The sequence below is a fragment of the Alosa pseudoharengus genome, unplaced genomic scaffold (genome assembly GCF_046254945.1).
Source record: "Alosa pseudoharengus isolate Yale_2024_CS ecotype anadromous, Long Island Sound unplaced genomic scaffold, YU_APseudo_1.1 YU_APseudo_1.1_scf_16, whole genome shotgun sequence".
NCBI lineage: Eukaryota > Metazoa > Chordata > Actinopteri > Clupeiformes > Clupeidae > Alosa > Alosa pseudoharengus.
The window spans coordinates 7,746,967-7,766,973 of record NW_027468630.1 but is presented as its reverse complement, the minus strand read 5'-3'; the positions used below and the strand labels follow the sequence as shown (position 1 = coordinate 7,766,973).

General features: G+C 41.9%; 1 protein-coding gene across 1 annotated transcript in view; it reads left to right on the top strand.

The window, feature by feature from the left end:
- tox3 (TOX high mobility group box family member 3) overlaps positions 1-5,941 on the top strand; it is a 43,768-nt gene extending 37,827 nt beyond the window's left edge. Inside the window, exons 4-7 of the mRNA XM_076286933.1 lie at positions 1,192-1,455; positions 1,866-2,096; positions 2,646-2,726; positions 3,361-5,941. Of these exons, the coding sequence (XP_076143048.1) occupies positions 1,192-1,455; positions 1,866-2,096; positions 2,646-2,726; positions 3,361-4,260 (1,476 nt within the window). The 3' untranslated portion in view covers positions 4,261-5,941. The remainder of the gene's footprint in view (positions 1-1,191; positions 1,456-1,865; positions 2,097-2,645; positions 2,727-3,360) is intronic.
- Positions 5,942-20,007: the final 14,066 nt, after the last annotated feature.

The following is a 20,007-nucleotide window of genomic DNA, read 5'->3' as shown; positions in this document are numbered from 1 at the left end:
TTGGAGATTGTGATCACGATCAAGTCATGGATTTGGCATCTAAGACAAGAGAGAGAGACAGCAACTCCAAATCCAATATGTTTTTTTTATGGGTGTGTCTGAAAAGGTGTTAGAAATATTGTTTTTGTATGTGTGTGTGTGTGTGTCGAAGAGTGAGTTCATGAGGTCTTTTCAATATGGCCAGGTGCGTAGCTTTATGATGTGTTGACATTGGGGGAGATTGAGTTTGCGCTGCTGAATGCCAGATGGATGTGCTGAGGGAGAACAAATCACCACTTCTTTTCTTCCCCTCTCATTCTTGTTTTTGTTGTTGTTGTTGTTGTTGTCGCCGTTGTTGGGCTGGGTTATTTTGTGCGATTCTTTGTCAGTGCCACTGCCCTCCTGATCGGTCTAAACTGAGCCAGAGTGACAGGTTGTGTAATTTCACTGGCCGTGCAATCAATGCAAACACTTCACCTCCGCATTCCATTAAGAGCTTTTGTCCACCAAAAAGCTTTATCACAAATCATATAAAAACGAGGAGGAGAGAGAGAGCAAAACATACAGTGGAAAATGATAAAATATTATACTCAACTATTATGCTTATGTGGAAAAGGAAAATGAGTATCTTTCAGTTCTCACATCTTATCCTTACACATGTATCAAATTTGGGTTTTGACAGCATTATGTATGACAGCTGCCAAAAGAATGTCATCCGTATTTGAGTCATTCGTATTTGAGATTTTATTTTGTTCCTTTGTCACAAACTCAATGCTCAAGGCTCTAGGAAGAATTCACAAAAATGATACACGCTGAATGATTTCTGTTTGTAAAACACAAATCCAAAAGGCCTCCCTTGTACTTAGTGTGTCTGCATTCTGTGTTTTATTCTACGTGTCCAAGCGTTTGGCAGACAGGACTGTGTTTCACTTTGGGTCCCAAGGGTGTGGCAAAGAATAACCCAGAGCTATGGCGAGACTTCTGTGAAAAGCTATTACTTGGAATTCTGTTAGTGTTATAATGTAATAGTTTGGCAGTCCAGTAGCAACAGAAAAATTGGAGGATTCGCTTTCTGTAGGAGCTTTCTTTTTTATGTGAAATAATAAGACTGGTGATATGAAAAATAATATCTCTTCAGACGCTGACAGGCAGCCGTAAATCAGAGGTGATGTATGCTTACATATGTTGCATTTGTCTTCCTCTCTCTTGCAGAACATTGGGCAGGCCCACCTTCGCCAGTACGGCCCCAACCCAGCCATGGTGATGAGGTCCATCATCAGCATGAACAATCCCAATGGTATGATGTCGCGGAACCAGCTGACCACCATCAACCAGTCCCAGCTCAACGCTCAGCTGGGAATGAACATGAGCGGGCCCAACATCGCTCACACCTCCCCATCCCCGCCTGCCAGCAAGTCGGCCACTCCCTCCCCTTCCAGCTCCATCAACGAGGACGAAGGCGATGAAGGCAACAGAGTGAGTGACAGCTCTTCTTTGCTTTCACAACTACCAATACTCAAGAACGGAATTCCCTAACTGATGCCAGTACCGCTCCCTCCTAATACATACATAGAAATTTCATATTTTGCATTTTGCCTGAAGCGGTTCTTCACCGCACTTAAGGGATATCTTCTGAATGTGATATTGTGCCAGTGATATTTTAGAGAACACAGGAAAGGTCAAATCGACTATGTTATTATCTGGTTTGCCAAAGTCATTGTGTTTGGTTAAAAGAGACATTTACATGGTGCTGTGTTTTAGATGAAATGTTACTTGAACCAAACATGTATCTGCTGGCGGAGTAAATGTGATGGGAAAACAAACATGTTCTGGATAATATTTGCCCAAGGAAATCACTAACATCCTACATCTGTTCTTCTCTACAGCAGATGACCGGGGAGAAACGTCCAGCCCCCGATGCCGGGAAGAAGCCCAAGACCCCCAAGAAGAAGAAGAAGAAGGACCCCAACGAGCCCCAGAAGCCCGTCTCGGCCTACGCCCTCTTCTTCAGAGACACCCAGGCCGCCATTAAGGGTCAGAACCCCAACGCCACCTTCGGGGAGGTGTCCAAAATTGTGGCCTCCATGTGGGACGGTCTGGCAGAAGAACAGAAACAGGTACTATTTGTGTGGCTGTAGTTTGTTTCCTCAGTTAGCCTACAGTCATTTCCTGTGTATTAGCCACATTGTGTATAAGCCGCAGGACAGTGTTTTATGCAAGTTACAAAAAAAAATACCATATTAACTGCCCTCCCTGCATTAACCTCATAGCTGAAGAAATTTTTCAAAATCAATGTATAAACCGCAGCTGTCTACTGCTATTTTTTCTTTGTTAAAAAAAACAATACAACATGCTCAGTTCCCAATAACCTGAGACCTGAATCCTGAAGAAAATATATTTTGCCCTTAAAATGTTATTCTGTTGTTTGCCACCAATAACTATTTGGATGAGGTTTCAAGCTGTGTTCTCATTTACTGTATAAAACCATTTAGCAATGCTAGGCAGATCTTCAGGATTTATTAAATCGGCTCCTAATTGTGTCCCTGTTTAAATCATTTTGCAATGCCACAGCCTCCAGGTGGAGCAGACATAAACACGCACACACTACAAGATGATGTGCTGTTAATTGCCTGTTTTTCACACCAATTTCTTTCTTGTCTTCTCAGGTCTACAAAAGCAAAACAGAAGCTGCCAAAAAGGAATATTTAAAGGCCCTCGCAGCCTACCGTGCCAGTCTGGTCTCAAAGGTGAGATCCTTTCTCATTTTTTTCTCCCACTGTGGAAGTGCAATAATAGCAAGTAGCGAGTGCATTTAATGATCCTAAATTATAGATTCACATTCTGCCACATGCCTCATTAACTCGCTGCATCTGTGAGGTATTCAGCAACATTTCCATGCCCGCTGGTATCTTTAATGTCTTCACTGATATTTACATATTCTAAATTAATCCATATCCTCTACCATCTATCATCCTCCTGTAATATCCATATTTATCCCCTAGCTTAACATTGAGGCACAAACAATTCCATAAAAATGCATCCAATATTATATTATTTAAATTATTATATTGTATAATTATTATATTGTTATTTATATTATTTGTCTGATTATTTAGCTGATTCTCTTATTCAAAGCGAATTACAGTTTCACAGCTTATGACAAGGGACAGTCCCCCTAGAGCTACTCAGGGTTAATTCTGTTGCTCAGGGGTACAATAGTGGTAGCTATTGTGATATTGTCTATACCACCACCACCCCAAGCTAGTGCATCTGTCTTTATATCAATAAAGTATTTATCTATCTATCTATCATGTAGTGTACCGTATATGTGTGTTACGTCAAGAAATACCCAACTGAAGTGTTCTATTTATTCACCTCAAGGCGGCAGCGGAGTCGGCTGAGGCCCAGACCATCCGCTCTGTCCAGCAGACGCTGGCCTCCACCACCCTGTCCCCTTCCCTGGTGCTGCCCTCGCCGCTCAACCAGCACCCCTCCATGTCGGCCGCGGCCGCCGCCCAGGCCCTCCAGCAGGCCCTGCCCCGAGCCATCGCCCCAAAGCCGCTGCAGATGGGCGGCAACCAGATCGTCACCTCGGTGGCCGTGGCCCACCAGAACATGCCCGGCGGCATCCCGTCGCAGCTGCTCGGCCAGATGGGTCCAGGCGGCAGGGCCATGGGAGGAGGCGGCGGCCCGCCGCAGGTATCTGGGCCGGGGTCGCAGATGAGCCCGCCCATGCCGGGCGTGCAGCAACAGCCCCCGCAGCAGCAGCATGCGTCCCTGCAGCAGCTCCAGCAGCAGCAGCAGCAGATGCAGCAGCATCTGCAGCACCACCAGATGCAGCAGCAGCAGATGCACCACCAGCAGATCCAGCAGCAGATGCAGCATCAGCATTTCCAGCACCACCTCCAGCAGCAGCTTCAGCAGCATCACATGCAGCAGCAACAGCAGCAGCAGCAGCAGCAGCAGCAGCAGCATCAGCAGCAGCATCAGCAGCAACATCTGCAGCAGCAGCATCAGCAGCAATTGCAGCTCCAGCACATGCAAATGCATCAGCTGCACCAGCAGCAGATGCAGCATCTCCAGCAGCAGCAGCAGCAGCAGCAGCAGCAACAACAGCAACAGCAGCAGCACCAGTCTCAGTGTTCCCCTGCCCAACACTCCCCTGGTACCCCCCACTCGTCCACGCTAGGCAGCCCAGCCCCTGCCCAGGCCTCGGCCCCTCCGCAACACCACCCCTCGCAGATCCAGGCCCACGCCCTCTCCCAAGTCAGCATTTACTGAGCCAAAATGCACTCACACGTGCGGTCAATCCTATTTCAGAGTGGAGGAATAGAGGAAGAAAAATAAAAGCATCATTCCAAGTTGCTTTTCTAAGTTGCACTTAAGAAGTGTGTAAGAATTAGAATGTTTTACAAAGAACTGTCCATTGTTCTAGACGGATATTCAGATGTGTAAAAAAACGAGGGTTGGGGAGGGTGGGCGGGGGGAAATATCTTAAGCTGGACTTTGTCTATAAAATAGGCTGCGCTATGAGAAAGCTGGTTGCTGAGTGCCCGATTATTGTTTGTATGTAATGTTAGTCTTGCTCTGTTTTTTCTCTCAGTCGTCGATTTTAAAAATGAACTTTTGGGGCGAAGCTTGGTGAGACACAGACAGTGATTTCCATCATGGACACATGCCCCGGTTTTATTTAACAAAGCTTTATTTATGAGGTCAACGTTGCTGCCAGTGCTTCGTCCAGCTCTTGGCAAAGCGAGCGGATCTCAAACAGAAAACTGCACAGGCTTGACCTCGGTGGATGACACATCCTGAAGGAGACATTTTTACATAAAAAAGGTGAACACCAGAACTGAGTTTAACAACACAGGTACAAAGCCCGTTGGTCGACACGTTTCTTTTTTTCAAACGGTTGTTTCCTCCTTGGCCAGTATGTTTTGTCGAACTTCTTCTATCTCTCCCTGACCGCCGATATCCTCTCTCTTTAACCGATCCCCCACCCCACATTCCTGTAGATCTAGCTGTTCAACAGTTACCTGAGGGGACTCAATGATCAACTCAATGATCAACTCAAAACGCTTTTCAAACCAAGTGACGTATGAGCACATTCATCCTCTGTTACCAAGTGTTGAGGACAAAAAGGGAACTGAAGGACAGTGTGTGGTGTCTTGCTGGAAGAAGACTGGACAGAGGGTCCAGAGGCTGTCATAGATCATTTCAGTCATAGTACGTCGTCAGACTGTACCCCATACCTGCTGTACTGTTTGGTGTATGGAAGGGAGAGAGAAAAATCTGAGCAGGTCTAAGCTTATTTGCTCAAAGGTGTGTAAATGGCACTCCAAAAATAGAAATAAATCCTCCTTTTATGTATTTGTCTTTACCTCAGATGTTTAATGAACTTAAATTATGTTTCTATTTGTTTTCATTTTGTGAAATAAAGTGCATATTTTATGGGGGTGGGGGAAACAAAATTCCAGTTGTAGGTTGATGATGGTTTCATGATTAATGTATTTTTACACTATTCCTTGATACCACAAACTTATCGTATGGCAGAAGAAGATAAAGAAGATACTTAGCTGAGACATTTCGTTGCACTGTCAAAGCCAACAGAAAAAGGCATTGGAGGTATTTTGTGCCAGCTGTAATGGATTCTGTAAAAATAAAAGAGAAAAAGATGTACATTTTTCATATCACCTTGTGTAAAGTTTTAATATGTGAGGCTTTAATTAAAACATTGGTAAACTGACCTGTGGATTGCTATATCACATAGTGCATTTCTGCTCTTTTATACTTTTTTATGAGTTACATTAGCGGCAATTCATTTGTTTGTATTTTGCTTACAGATTTAAAGAAATCAACTGCTTTTAAAAATCTATCCATAGAATAAACACATTTAAGTATGGAATCTGATATTTTTGAGCTCTCAATAGGCAAATTTATTTCAGTTTTGCTTGGCCACTCAAGAAACAAGAGACATTCCGTAACTAATGTGATATTAGCCATAATTTTGTATGGAGTATTATATATTTCTTTGTCTCTTTGTTTGCAATTAAAAAAAAAGAAAACAATCACAAATATTTATTTCAAAGAATCAGTTCATTTCTAAGATGATATTAGCCATAATTTTGTACGAGGCATCTCATCCTGTTTCCATGTTGGCCATTTGAAAATATAAATAAAATGTCTATGCTTAGCACCAAAATCACTTCAGAGCAAGCCAGAGGCAACATTTGTATGTTTTCTATAGAGCAGTCCTCTGCAGAGGGTTCATGTTGCCATTATGATAGTGTGTACTGTTTTTCTCAGTGATTACAATTGAGTACCCTTGTAATTGTGTGTGTTTAAAAAAAAATCAGTGTAGAGACTGGACAGGGTTAGCATGTAACTGCTACTTGTCTCAATAACAGTCCCATTCTCACTGACCAGTGACTCTGAATCCGACTCTTCTTTCTTGCTCTGTTTTGAATTGCTACATTTCTAAGATGGCCCCTGGAGTGGGGGTGGAGGAGGGCGGGTAGGGATGGGGTGGGAGGGAGTTAGGGTTGTGGGCGTTCTGGGAAATGGTGAGAGGGGGAGGGGAAGATAGCAAACACTAATTATCATAAATCCACAATAAGCATTTGGAGCGGGTGGACTTGGAAAGGACTTGGTGAGGGGGGTGATAGGGTTGGGTGTTTATGGGGGGTTGGGGCAGTTGTGAAAAGAAGAACACATCAAAAGCATGCACTGGAAGGATGTTTTTTATTCAGAGACACACAAAAATGTGCCTTCACATATTTCACCGCAGCTTGACAGAATTTTCCAAACTGAATTTTGTTCTCAATTAGTTGGTCTTCAAATGCGTTTGTAATTTCGGATGAGGGTCAGTCCGGCATGAAGTGATTGGCTCTTCAGCTCAATGTGGCAGCGATGCCCAATTCTCTTCCCTCCGTGATTAATTGCGGCATCTGTCCTGTCAGGAGTGGTGCTGAAGAGGTCCACAGGAAAAACTGAAAATAAACGCTGGCAACACATCTTAAAGCGCTTATGATGAAATGAAAATTAAAAACAGCAAGTGCTGTGCATGACCTGAATCTCAATGGGGGAGGGGGAGGGGGTGATTCTGAGAGTGGTGTCCATGGCGACCAAACACATGCTTTAAAAACACACAGTAATGAGGCTCTGGGAAATGGCTGTTATTATTCCGAACAGATTCACGGTGGAAGACATCAATAATGCATGGAGCGGCTTGTTATTCCATAACCCTTTAGCACTGTGGTCAGCGAGTGTACAAATATCTCACAGCAAGGGCCGTAGCTCGGGTTCTGGTGCACTTGAATAAAAAAGGTTACTGATATTTTCACTAAACACGGAGACATTTGCAATGAACGTTAGTGTGACCTCCAGTTGTGGTAATACTGTGATGTTAATGACTTCTGCCAGCACGTTTCAAAGGGGTAAAAAAGGAATATTGGCCTCTCTGCAATCTAACATATTCACTGCCACTCATGCTTTTCACATCATCAGCTGCACATCAGCAATCCATTTTGCACGGACTATTTTGTGCAAGCAGAATGCTATCAGCCTATATACACATACATAAGTACATATAGATATAGTAGCCATGCATAAAAAATCTATACGTGTCAAACTATGTTTATAATGATACAAAATGAGTACACTAGGGGTGGATATTATTGTCTGGCATCAGATGAAGATCAAGTGCTTCTTTTGTATGGCTGTAGATGCCAGATGTGGGTGCTGTATTGAACTACATTGTAATGATTGATTTGCTCTCGTGTTTTCCTGCTCATTGCACAGACACAATGCAAGTGTAACAATCGTCCTGCTGCCAGCGACCTACAAGCCCAGACCACAGCCACTCACCACTCACCACTCAGCTTGGGACAGCGTCGGGGATGTGGATCGGCCATATTGTGCATTCTCTGTATTGTTCATTAGAAATGTACCCCCTCAACCCCCCCAAAAAAGGCACATATAGCCTTTGACCTAACTAGAGACACCTGGTCCTTGGAAGAGCGGTCCACCAGTCCTACGTTCAGTGGCAGGCTTTGTGAAGCGGCCTGTTGAGCTTAGCACAGTGGATCCCATTGTTTACAGAACTGCTGACCTTTAACTTCAGCTCTGAACTTTGTGTGGGGGATTCTCTTTGCTCCCTCTCTCTCTCTCTCTCTTTCTGTTGGGGTTGTCCACTTGAACCAGGCTCATGGTAACCTTTGCATGGAAAAACTTGACTTTCAGAGGGGCCAGTTGATAAAGGCATCTAATGACTGGAAAATACATTAAGTTCTCAAGAATGATCTTAGTTATTTTGGCGTATGAGGATCACAGTCATTTAGTAGGATTGCAGTTGCCAGTATAGCATTCGGTTCCCCAAAAATAAGTTGGCACTGACCTTGCTAACAGTTGTCTCTTGTCATTGCCATTAAGGGAGATTTTATATAACAATGTTCATCAGGAGATGCTTACACTTTCCCAGTGGGTACACGTCATCCGTGAGTTGAGAGGCTGTGGTTTTACATTGTTTATCAAATGATATTCATAAGATTAGCTAATAGTACCACACCATATGAATAAATTGTTAAGAATTCAGCGTTTGGTAACATAAATGTTTAAAAACCAAGGCATTTGAGATATCCTCTTTTGAGATGTAACCCCTGTTTGTCAGTATTAGCAGTGTTCCGTGAGGCATACTTGGAGTAAAGCAAAGTGAAATAATCCTTAAAAAGGTTTTTTTTATGATTGCAGGATACATGTGTGGTTTTGTTAATGTCAAGAGAGATTATGGTCCTAACTTCATTTCAAGCTGCTGTTGGAAAGCTGTTTTTTTTTTCTGCACTGCATACAAAATGTGCAGGAATTATTCATTTCACTCAAAAAATGAATGTGTTCACACAAGCAGGCTAATGCAAAGGCTCACACATTTCAAATATTGTCTCTAAATCTACTTAGTAGGCCTACTTTGGTTAAACTCACCAATCACAATTTATTCATTCATGATTTAAAAGTTCAATTATTTCATTTCGAGACAGGCACCTGATCCTAGAGAATGTGTTATTTCCCTTCTAATGAGTCTTACACTGTCTTTACGACATGACCTGGTAATTTCACACAAAACATCAGTTTGACAGCCATGACAGACTCTCTCATAGTATTGCACTGATTCATGTAATACACTCTGTGATAAACAATAGCAAGGAATCATTTCAGTGAAAGCTGACAATGGTTTACCTTCGCTCTGGGGCCATATGAAACTGATAGCACAGACACTTAGAAGTCTGGCTGCATGTAGTTAGCGTTTGAACTAATGTACTGCGCCAGTGTCAATGTGGTATTTGTTTTGTATTGAGTTAGAGACTCAAATTGAAAATTGCTCTGCAGGCTGTCAATGATTTGAGAACACTTGCTTTGTTGTGACAGACCATGAAGCCCCAGAGGTTGACGGATGTCCTCAGACTTGATTAAAGAGGGACCGGTTTCACTTTATCCGCTCGCGTTCAGTAGTGGAATATAAAAACCATGCTTATTCGGCCCCATTGTCACTTTCCAATTCCCTTCATCAGTATTTTATGGGCTTTGTGTTCGACAGAGGGCCTAGCTCTGAAATTGCCTTTTATTGCGACTTACTTAGCCTGTTAATGTAAGCTATTACTGGGTGCACAGGTTTCTATAGCAACAAAACTGATAAAGTGTACCAGGAGAACAAAGTGATAGATTACATGTGCACGCTGTGTCATATCCAATTAGCTCAAACTGACTGTATGGCATATTATGCCACTCCTCCAAGAAAAATCAATAAATATGGACAGTGCCCAACAAGGTCCCCTCTTGTCTTTTTTATTTATTTATTTACCCCCCCCCCCCCCTTCTCCTCCTCCTGTTCAGTCCAGCAATAGGGAGGCAGAGACGGATCATGCCACGAGGATGTCTCTGTGCTGCTGCTACAAGAGGCAGGTGCTGTGTAGACACCATTCAAAACTTGGCCTATTCAATCCAAACTCCTCTAACGCTCCATTCATGCATAGCTAAACGCCATCTGCTCCTGTTTTGCCTGAAGCAATCACAGCTGACCAAAAAAACCCTGATAACAGCTGTTGCCAAACAAAAGCCAAACAAAGGGGGCAGGGAAAGGTTAGACACAAGTTCCAAACAGAGAGAGAGAAAAAAAGAGAGAGCTCAGATGAAAATGTGACAGAAACCATAGGCTTGGTAATCCAATCAGTAAAAATTGTACAGAAGAAGAGAAAAAAACATGCACATCAGAGCAATCTTTCCATTCATCGTAGGAATAAAATACTATATGGAGGAATAAACAAACAGTGCGGTGAAAATATATTTTCCGGGGGGGGGGAATGCTGTATACCAGTGAGAAGCTCTTACTCAATTACTGCCAGTCCATTATTTGCTGGAACAAAACCAAATTCACTATCAGAAGACTGAATGGTTCATCACAATGCTCTTAGCGTTGCATGTGCGTACCATGCTGTACTAGACAAAATGTCTAGTGTTAATGTGAAAATGATTATGAGCATGTTGTGCGGATCAAATCCAGATGGGAAAACTGAATTCAAAGTATTTATCGGAACTCTGCCTATTACTGTCGGTCCCGTATTTCCGCCGTCTTGCGTGTATGTGTCACTTAATATCCATTTCTATACAAACCAAGACGGCGGATTCCTAAAGAAATGCAAGCACCCACACCAAAGGTGTATCTAAATTAGCTATGTACCAAAAATTACATTTTACCGTGACTCGAAGAGCTATAAACATTGTTGTAAGGCTGCGTGTACACATCCGCTTGGAGCTCCAGTGGAATTTAATTCTCGGTTTAACCGTTCATGTGCTGATGAAACGCGTAAATAGGCGACCCACCAGGCCAACACTAACCTCCGAACGTGGTAAACAAAATCGGATATTTCAGGCAATAAATGCTCCCGTTAAGAACCAAAACAGATTTTGTTCAAATCTAGACACCTATGGCTACTGAAAAATGTAAGGTTCATTTATCAAATGTTATTTTGAAGTATTGAAAAACATCGTTGTTTTAGAATTTTCGAACGAAAGTGGTGATAATTGGAGGCGTTACTATATGCAAGTTTAAAAATGCTGCCCTTGAACATGTTTTTTTTAAAAATCAAATCGTATAGCTGCTATGGTTTTCCAGTCCAGCCTCCAAAAAAATATTGTACACACAGCAGCCTGTGCGCCCACTCTGACTCTTTGCAGGTCCTGAGACCTTTATCAGAGAACTCAACAGGGGCAAGGGCATCTGCTTGTGTATCTAATGAGGCCCCCCATTCTCCCCCATTCTGAATGCTCTGTGTTGGGGTGTGATTGGCACCAGGCTCCCCGAGCCATAGCCGGAGCGCTGATGGAAGCCTCTGGTATAATACTGCACGGCTGTTGACCTGGGGGAGGAGTGGGCGGCCAGAGGAGGATGTGAAAGACTGCGAACAGCTTGCGTGCCTTCAGACCCTCAGCCTGGCGTTTTGCAGTGCCGAGGGCCCGAGCCCACTGGTGGAGCTATAGTCACAGCTCTGCTAACGCAGTACTAATAGAGCATTCATGATGCCACCATGCAGGCAGAGGATCACCCCACCTGACAACCAAGCACACACATCCGCTATTTCTATGAAATGCTAATGTGATGTACAGTGATTATATATACTGCCAAAATACAGGGAAAAGCATAAGTATGCAATGTATTCATAATCTTGTGTTTACATTTTCTTGTGTGTGTGTGTGTGTGCATAGTGCATACATGTTTATATGCATATGTGACACTTAAGACCACAATATTTACTCCAATGTATTCATAAATACATAATTAATGCATAAAATAGAATGCAACAAGCAAAGCCAGAGTTATTTGCCTTATTTAAGCACCCACTTGTCTACTTTCGCTATAAAAGGAATTCGGAGAAGCCAGAGGTCCATATTAGAGCAAAACCATGTGAAGGACAAGCTGAATTCAGTGAGCGAAGCTGTTTGCTACCTGCCTCAGAAAACATTTGAGGTCAATCAGTCTTCCGCTTCCTTTAATCATAAATATTCATCTGTGCACTGTACTGTGGCTCACATGAAGGACAAAGTGGGTGAGTGTGGGGGACAGGCTCTCTGTGATTTGTCTCTGTGATTTGTCTACAGCGCTGATTTTGAGTCCAGCGTAGTTTTTATCAGTTTAATGCACAGGCAATGTTCATTATGTCTTTGCCTGGCGGGTCGGCCTCTCTTGAGCTGAACAAGTATGGGTTGTGTTTCTGTCAAAAGGGGGGTTTTCAGTGCTTGACCTGCGAAGCCATTCAGTACTCAGAGTGAGCCATTGTTTGTGTCCTTTCTTTGTTTGGACTTTGCAGAGAGATAGAGAGAGAGAGAAGGAGAGAGAAAGAGAGAGAGAGAGAGAAGGGGGGAGGGTAGAGGGGGCCACTACAGGGGGAGAAGGAACTGGGGGCCTCTGGGTGTGCCAGACGTTTGCAGCACACACACAGACACACACACGCACACACACACACACTCACACGCACAAACACACGCACACACACACACATTCACACTACTTTTCATTTATTATTGCAGCAGACACACAGACACTCAAAATCATACACACACACACACACACACACACACACACACACTCGCACACACACACACACTCACACGCACAAACACACACACACACACACACACACATTCACACTACTTTTCATTTATTACCTCATCGATTCATTATATGCATCTTGAGTCAGATATAGTCCTTTTTTATCTAATCAGAAACATGGCAGATATATAAGCTCATACAGTATATTGCATGTGAATTAGGCTTTCCTAACCTAAGCTCTTTTAAAGCATTGGTTTCACTCAAGCTGCCCATACAAATGTGACATTTCCTCAGTGTTGAAAAAATGTTGCTGTTCATCATCAACCACATAGAATGGGCAGCCACAGACTTGTACCAACCCTCTCTCTTCTGACCACACCAAAGCCAGAATGATGGCACACTTATAGCATACCTTAGATAGCAGTGATGGGCAAGCTACTCAGAAAATGTAATGAGCTAAGGTACCAGTTACTCTATTGAAGCTTAAGTACACAAAAGCTTCCTCTAGACAAAATGTAGCTAGCTAAGTTACATTCATAGTTTACTACATCAGAAGGTACTTTGTATTTTTACAAAAAATTAACATAAACAAAAAAAGTGAACCAGCTTCATGCCAACTCAGAGTTATTTCAATGGCCTAGTCAATATAACTCAGTCAAACAGATACACATTAACTTAGTTACCTTTATTTACACATAGGCTATAACATATGTTCAGTTCAAAAACAATTACCCTTGATTGTTACTTTCACATGAAAAAGGCTCCACATAATAACAAAAGGCAAGTACTGAGAGAGTCGATATGGACCATGGGCAGGCTCAATTTGGGCATTTATTAAGCTAATGTGTGGATAAACTGCAAGCTAACTCAAAACTCCTTAAATACATTTGAAGTACAATAGCAAAGGAATGCACTATGTAACTGTGCGTGCATGCATGTTTGCATCTTCATTGTTTGGTGGATTTTTGCCTGTAAAAGCTTCACTTTTTAACGTCTCTTGATCATCCCAGTTCAATGCCACATGGCAGAAATTGTGGTGGTACATTTAGAAGTACAATTAGGCTACCCAGACAGTCTATAAGTTAAAACTAATACAAAAAAATTGACAGCCTATTTTATAACCACGCAGTACAAACCAGACTCTACCACCAACATCTTTGCAAGCACAATTTCGTTGCTTCAGCTCTGCCATGAAGCAAAATGAGTTTGTCTTACAAGTTTACACCGAATAGAGTAGCCTAAATGTTTCCCAGACAATGTAGTGCAATAAAGGACCAATGCCTCCTGGACAAATGTGTCATGATTGTCAGATCCATTCAATAGAATATATATACACATATATACTTGCATGTATGAGTGGCCAGAAGGAAGTTCTACTGTAAGCTCCCCAAATGCTCTGGAAAATGTAGCTTTCTGTAAAAGCTACTGCACTACTTGGTCAAAAAAACAGCTAAGCTATTGAAAAGCTATCTGCTTCAGAAAAAAAGCTACGCTACCACCAAGCTACTGAGAAATGTAGTTAAGCTAGTAGCTTTGAGTAGTAAGCTACTGCCCATCACTGTTAGATAGCATGCCGACAAAACATGTGAGAAGAAATATAATAAGAATGCACGCACAAGCTTCTCATCTTGCTTTGCTTTATTTGTATTTCATTAATGCAGAGCATGTCTTTTACTGTACTCTCTCTACAGGTCTTCATTCATTAGAGTAAAACCAAACTTTTCAGTTGTCATGCAGTGACACTACATGCTATTAAAATAGCTACAGTTGGTACAAGCTAAGCTGATTTGGGAGGACAGTGGTGGCCTTAGGCAAATAGACGCCAGGCTGTCAGGCTTTTATACCATTGCAACCCTAACGCGTGTATTTCTATGGAGTATCATCTCATCAGTATGAACCTGTAAACCCTTATGTTATCCTTATACAGTTTCATCCATACATGACCTTTTCCAAAAACAAAATGCAAAAAAAACAAACAAAACTTCATCTAATCTGGAGAAAAAAATAGGGAGGTCCAACCAAGAGCGTAATTACATAAGATACAGTAGTTAGAGATTTTAGTCTGAGTCACTGTAAAGTTCCTCAGTTGGCTGCTTCAGTGCACACCAACAGTGTTGGCCTAATAGATTAAAAGGAAAAGCAACAACGTGCATGAAAAAGGGGAAGGTTAAGATGGGCAAAACAACACAGCGCGGGCTACTGGGCTCATTCCAAACAGATGTGCCTGTGTTGGATGTGTTTGGATTAAAGTGTAGACAGAGATGTAAACAAGTGATAGAGCAAATGGAGGAGAACTTGATACCCTCTACTCAGAGCTGCTCTCCAGCTGGTAAATTGGGAGAATTAAACAGAGGCCAACGAGTTACAAACCGGATAGGTGCAAATTCGATCAGGCAGCAGGACAACAATGTAAAGGATGCTTCTGAGATTTGCAACAGCTATTCGTTGAAGAAACAGGAAGCTAGAGCACTATTTTAGATGGAGTGGCTTGCACAACTGTATGTGCTTTTCACAGCTAGCAATATTTAGCTATGTCTAACATGTGACATGCTACTACTTCTGCCTGATGATTGATCAACATTATTTTGATATCCTGCAGTCATATGTAAGGGATGTACCTATCTAGGAGTAAGCTTAACGTTTATGTCTGCTAAGACCATGACACAGATAGAATGCGTAACTGGTATACATTTGAATCACATAATTCCAACACCAATTAAAGTGTTTTCCGGCACGGACTTTTCTTTTTTAAAATGTCTTATTTATTTATTTTATTATAATTTGTTAATTTTTGTTTGTCGTCTGTCTTGTATGTCAACTGTTAGGCGTCTCGGGTACGCTGGCGATTGCGCCGCTCCGTCCGGCATCGTTTGTCTTGTGTCATTTGTTATTTTGTAAATTTGTTTGTTTATGCCTTGTTGTCGTGGGAACGCTGGCGACTACGCACTCTGTCCGGCATATTTTGTCTTATGTGTAAAATGTCTTGTGTGTGCTGATTATTATTATTTTTTGTTTACTCTGTAAAGCGACCTTGGCTGCTTTGAAAGGCGCTATGTAACAAATAAAATGTATTATTATTATTTATTATTATCTATGTTCTGTGCTATGTAAAGTGGCCTGAAAATCTGCATTTCATTAGTCAAGTCAAGTTTATTTATATAGCACATTTCATACACAGAGGTCATTCAATGTGCTTAGAGGCCATTCAATGTGCTACTAGATTTGTGCCACTTACATGAACCAAAAGATATAGCTCTGACAAAACATACATTTTTGCTACATTGAATTCATAATATTACAGTATGTTTACTTATACGTATACAACTGCCTATTTGTTTACTTTGTTAAACCTACTACTCAACCTATTGAATTGAATCCCATTATTTGAAGATTCGACCCACTACCTTGTACCAACCATGTCTGAGGGTTCAGCTGATTGGTTACAGTCAATTTGTATTTGTAAGCGGTGGTGGGTCTATTTATCATGCTATTTCTTGTGTGTTAATTCTGTGCTCACGAGCTTCAGTGGTTTCATCGATCAACGTCAAGTTGACAGAAGCCCCTCTCCCCCCCCCCCTCCATCCACACCCCAGCCCCAACATGTTCTTTTAAAAAACCCATTTGCATAGCCTAAAAAGGGAAGACACTTTAACATGTTCATCATTTCAAAACATCACTCGGTTTTAACTGCGTGTTGGTAAGTCATAACTCAGAATCCTGCCTGAATAGCCTGAACAGGAGTTCCAGAGACAAACAAATAAAAAATACAGCAAATAAGTTAAATGTGTGCAAGCCACACATTGTTATCTGGGCATGTTTTTCACAATGCTTTCCTCTGGGGAAATGAAAAGATAGAGGATCCTTATTATCTCGGTACAGGTACACCAGGTGAAGGCTCTGCTTACACAAGTAATAATATTTATAAGGCAGATTCAGATGTTGATAGAAAACACGTATGCACACACGCGCGCGCGTGCACAACACACACACACACACACACACACACACACACACACACACACACACACACACACACACACACACACACACACACACACACACACACACACACACACACACACACACACACACACACACACACAAACACCACACACACATTTATTCTTGGTGACCATTACATTGTGGAAAAGTGTGTATCTCGGAGATGGTCAAAATTGACAGCACACTGTATTCCTCTCAGCCCCCCCCCCTCCCCCCAATTCCTCTCCCTCAGGGGTTCAACTGTAAATTATTTCTTCTGTGACAAACAGTTCCAGACTCTCTGAATTATTTAGTTCTCACACTCTTTTGCTAACAATGTTTGGCTCCACCGTTGAGTGTCATAGGAGCTCAGCACTGTGACACATTCACGCCTGCAGGAGCAGCAGCAGCAGATGAAACCACACTTTTTTCGACGGCTCCGGTTGTAGCCTCGGCGAGCAGCAGAGGGTTTTTAGAGATTAAAAGTGACAAAGCTAATTCGGCAGATGGACGGCCCAAAACATGAGCTCTTGCTCTGACCTTTTCACTGCCTATGAGAGCAGGGCACCTCACAAGAGCAACTATATTAAAAAAGTAAATGGATGGGCTTTTGGAAAGGTCAGGACACATGTTTCTGAGATGTCTAGCATTAGCCTTTTAGCAAAGATGCTATGACTTTTGTATGATATAGTTACAGGGAGAGAGGTACATTCAGATGGCATATCCAAGGGAAGCATAGAACAGCAACTTTGTATTCATTCACAAAACATTGTCTTTGTTTTCTTGGGAAACCTCTCTAATATTCAGTATTTATTTTCTAGTTTGCTTGTTTGAATGTCAAACATTCAGGCTGCACTGAAGTGCGGCAAACATTATTCACATCACCACTTAGGTCTGTAACTACACAGTTTGACAATAATTCACTGTAACATCTGTGAGCTCCTTCTTTCTAGTCATTTACCTGCCAGGACCAACACTGTGGAGTGGGCCAAGGAAACAGAAACAAAAAGGCCCAGTCCTCCACAGTCAGGAGGCTTGTATGTATAGGCAGGGGCTTTGCACCCAAACTCTCCCCTTCTTTTGACTGCACTATGCAACACTTACGCCACATTTCATTTGGGGGTCTTTACGTGCAACCTCGGGTCAGTGACTCTGGCAATGGTTTGGGCCATTGCGGCAGGCCAATGTGCTGATACAATAGAGGGGAGTGGGGGGGGGGGGCTATTCTAACAGCTGCACTGTTCACAGTCTGGCAAATGAACTGACCAAGCCATGATGAACTTTACCCATTGTTCCCTTCTATAGACCCATGGCCTCTTTTTTCCTTTTTTTCTCCTCCCCTTTATTTCGTTTGGGTAATTTCAAATCGTGAGGTTTTATTGGACAAGGCATGCAATTGGCTTTTCAGCTTAAGCTGTTTTCATAGTGCGTGAATGTTTCTATGCCTTGTACAAAAACAATGTTGCCTGGAGTTTGAAATTAGGTTTGCAGACTCATATGGATTTCAATTATGTAATTGAAATTGAGTGAACACATGACTCCTTTGCTCATTGGTCCAGCAAGCTATGTATCACAGGGGTTTTCCTCATGGGTTTTTTCTATTACGTTTGTGGGTAGGAAACATGATTGTTATTTATGCATTCAGACTGGACTTTTATTGAATTGCAGGCTTTACAGTGAAATATGTAAGATCACTACCAATTCAGAATTGCTCTCATTGAAAATAATCTCTTCTTGTCTTCTAGACAAGATGAATAGGTCTGAACTAGTGAAAGCTTCCAATGTCAGATTGCAGTTTTCAGAAACTGCTCCCCATTTCAGCATCCACAGAAATCTGAACATGCTGGGTTGTATATCTGACAAGGCTATCAGGAGAAAATGATTGAGTTGAGGCCATGTTGTTCATGCATAGAATGTGCTCGGCTCCTATTTCTGTTCATTGAGAGGTAATAAAACTCTAGTGTTTTGATGTTGGCAGGATGGGATGCAGCACATCAATACAGGAAGAAAAACAAGACACTTGCATTGCAGATATCACATCTAACCACAGAACATGGGCAATCCTAAAGACTAGATTGGTAGATTATTATTTTCTGTTTTGTTTATTTTGGATAAATGTATGTCTATAGATTTGTTTTCCACTATGTCCAATATGTTGTGTATATTACCCTCAAGTAACATAAGAGCATGATTAATGTCTTGCTAGAAAGTACAAAAATGGCTTTGGGATAGTTGTTGAAATAATGTTACCCCGGTGGTATAAATCTGCAGTGGACTAAGGAAAACGTTTGTGTTGCTGTCAGGCTTAATAAAGCACCTTGGCATTTCAAAATGCTTTGAAGAGTTTTTTTTGGATAATAAATTACGCATCTGGCCTTGGACTTCAGGACCTCTTGTGGAAGTGAACAGTAAATATCACACTGATGAACCTCAGGAGGAATCCTCAGGAGGAATCCTCCAAGTTGTTAGATTCAAAACAAAACCATGGAGATGGAATCCGTTTTCTCAGACAAACGATTTCAATTCAGACACCCACTGCAGTTGTCCGGTGCCCCCCCCCCCCCCCACACACACCCCACCCCCCTGCACAGTAAAAACGGAATCAGTTTCCCCCGCAAATACACAGTCAATACATCATGACATGTCAAGACGGTGATCTCAGAGTGCATGACAACAAATCTCAGGGGAACATAAAGGTCAGGTGGACTATACATTCATTGCATCACTTAAAATGAGGTGGATACCTATTATCATTTCCATTCATGAATGTTTTCATCTCTCTCTCTCTCTCTCTGTCTCTCTCATAAACATGGTGATTCACTGCTCCAGTTCTGAGCAAGCTGATGGTTTTAATTTTCTGTTTTCAGAGTAATAAACATTGACATGAGAATGGGCCTCAGGCAGACACTTCTAATGAGAAAATGAAATTAGTTTTTCAGCTGACTGATCAGAAACATTTTATTTATAATAATCAAGCATTTATTTTAATGGTTGGATTTCTGAGCCTGTAAGGCTGAGTATTTGTACATGTATGTGTGTGTGTGTGTACAATATTAGGTAGTGTACAATATATTCTCCTGTTTGACTCCATATAAATTGATTTCACATTCAGGGTAAATATATCTTCAGAGTATTGTACTGTGTTCATACTGTATTTACACAAAAGTCATATTTACCACCTTTTGCCTGTCTATGTATACATTACTGTGTCTGTACTCTATACAAGGCATTATACATGCTGTTTATGAAATACTATTGTGCTTTTTTGGGTGCACAATAGTATTATAACCTGAAAGGAGTAAAAAATCAGATGTCCATTAACCTGAGGCATATAGGTTAAGCATCAGGAGTGAAACAAAATGGTGTGTGATGGCAAATGTTGATGAGATTTTGATGGTAAGAATGTCATCAGGGCTTGTCATGAAATGATCAGCAGTCATGCGATGATGTGA